The sequence below is a fragment of the Volvox carteri genome (assembly GCF_000143455.1).
Source record: "Volvox carteri f. nagariensis unplaced genomic scaffold VOLCAscaffold_918, whole genome shotgun sequence".
Classification (NCBI taxonomy): Eukaryota; Viridiplantae; Chlorophyta; class Chlorophyceae; order Chlamydomonadales; family Volvocaceae; genus Volvox; species Volvox carteri.
The window spans coordinates 1261-3232 of NW_003308377.1; the positions used below are offsets into that span (position 1 = coordinate 1261).

The window sequence follows — 1972 nt, forward strand, 5'->3', positions numbered from 1 at the left end:
TGCGATCTGCAAGCATATGCCATAAGGGATCTGCAAGCATATGCCATATGCGATCTGCAAGCATATGCGATCTGCAAGCATATGCCATATGCAGCGATATGCGATATGCGATATGCAATATGCAATATGTTATGTATATGCGCATGCATGCATATGCCATATGCGATCTGCAAGCATATGGGATCTACAAGCCTATGCCATTATGCGATCTGCAAGCATATGCCATTATGCGATCTGCAAGCATATGCCATTATGCGATCTGCAAGCCTATGCCATTATGCGATCTGCAAGCCTATGCCATTATGCGATCTGCAAGCCTATGCCATTATGCGATCTGCAAGCCTATGCCATTATGCGATCTGCAAGCATATGCCATTATGCGATCTGCAAGCATATGCCATTATGCGATCTGCAAGCATACGCCATTATGTGATCTGCAAGCATATGCCATTATGCGATCTGCAAGCATATGCCATTATGCGATCTGCAAGCATATGCGATCTGCAAGCATATGCAATCTGCAAACATATGCGATCTGCAAGCATATGCGATCTGCAAGCATATGCCATATGTGATCTGCAAGCATACGCGATCTGCAAGCATATGCCATATGCGATCTGCAAGCATATGCCGTATGCAATCTGCAAGCACATGCGATCTGCAAGCATATGCAATCTGCAAGCATATGCCATATGCGATCTGCAAGCATATGTGATCTGCAAGCATACGTGATCTGCAAGCATATGCCATATGCGATCTGCAAGCATACGCCATATGCGATCTGCAAGCATATGCCATATGCGATCTGCAAGCATATGCCATTATGCGATCTGCAAGCATATGCCATCATGCCATCTGCAAGCATATGCCATTATGCGATCTGCAAGCATATCCCATTATGCGATCTGCAAGCATATGCCATTATGCGATCTGCAAGCATATGCAATTATGCGATCTGCAAGCATATGCCATTATGCGATCTGCAAGCATATGCCATTATGCGATCTGCAAGCATATGCCATTATGCGATCTGCAAGCATATGCCATTATGCGATCTGCAAGCATATGCCATTATGCGATCTGCAAGCATATGCCATTATGCGATCTGCAAGCATATGCGATCTGCAAGCATATGCCATTACGCGATCTGCAAGCATATGCCATATGCGATCTGCAAGCATATACCATATGCGATCTGCAAGCATATGCCATATGCGATCTGCAAGCATATGCGATCTGCAAGCATATATGATCTGCAAGCATATGCGATCTGCAAGCATATGCGATCTGCAAGCATATGCCATCTGTGATCTGCAAGCATATGCAATCTGCAAGCATATGCGATCTGCAAGCATATGCCATAAGCGATCTGCAAGCATATGCCATATGCGATCTGCAAGCATATGCGATCTGCAAGCATATGCCATATGCAGCGATATGCGATATGCGATATGCAATATGTTATGTATATGCGCATGCATGCATATGCCATATGCGATCTGCAAGCATATGGGATCTACAAGCCTATGCCATTATGCGATCTGCAAGAATATGCCATTATGCGATCTGCAAGCATATGCCATTATGCGATCTGCAAGCCTATGCCATTATGCGATCTGCAAGCCTATGCCATTATGCGATCTGCAAGCCTATGCCATTATGCGATCTGCAAGCCTATGCCATTATGCGATCTGCAAGCATATGCCATTATGCGATCTGCAAGCATATGCCATTATGCGATCTGCAAGCATACGCCATTATGTGATCTGCAAGCATATGCCATTATGCAATCTGCAAGCATATGCCATTATGCGATCTGCAAGCATATGCGATCTGCAAGCATATGCAATCTGCAAACATATGCGATCTGCAAGCATATGCGATCTGCAAGCATATGCCATATGTGATCTGCAAGCATACGCGATCTGCAAGCATATGCCATATGCGATCTGCAAGCATATGCCGTATGCAA

At 44.8% G+C, this 1972-nt stretch overlaps 1 protein-coding gene across 1 annotated transcript; it reads right to left on the reverse strand.

The window, feature by feature from the left end:
- Positions 1-483: 483 nt before the first annotated feature.
- Positions 484-1401, reverse strand: VOLCADRAFT_38536 (uncharacterized protein; the record flags this gene model as incomplete). Its single annotated transcript, XM_002959833.1, has 2 exons — positions 484-830; positions 1143-1401. Coding segments are annotated over 2 exons (606 nt in total), but the record flags the coding sequence as incomplete, so codon positions are not given.
- Positions 1402-1972: the final 571 nt, after the last annotated feature.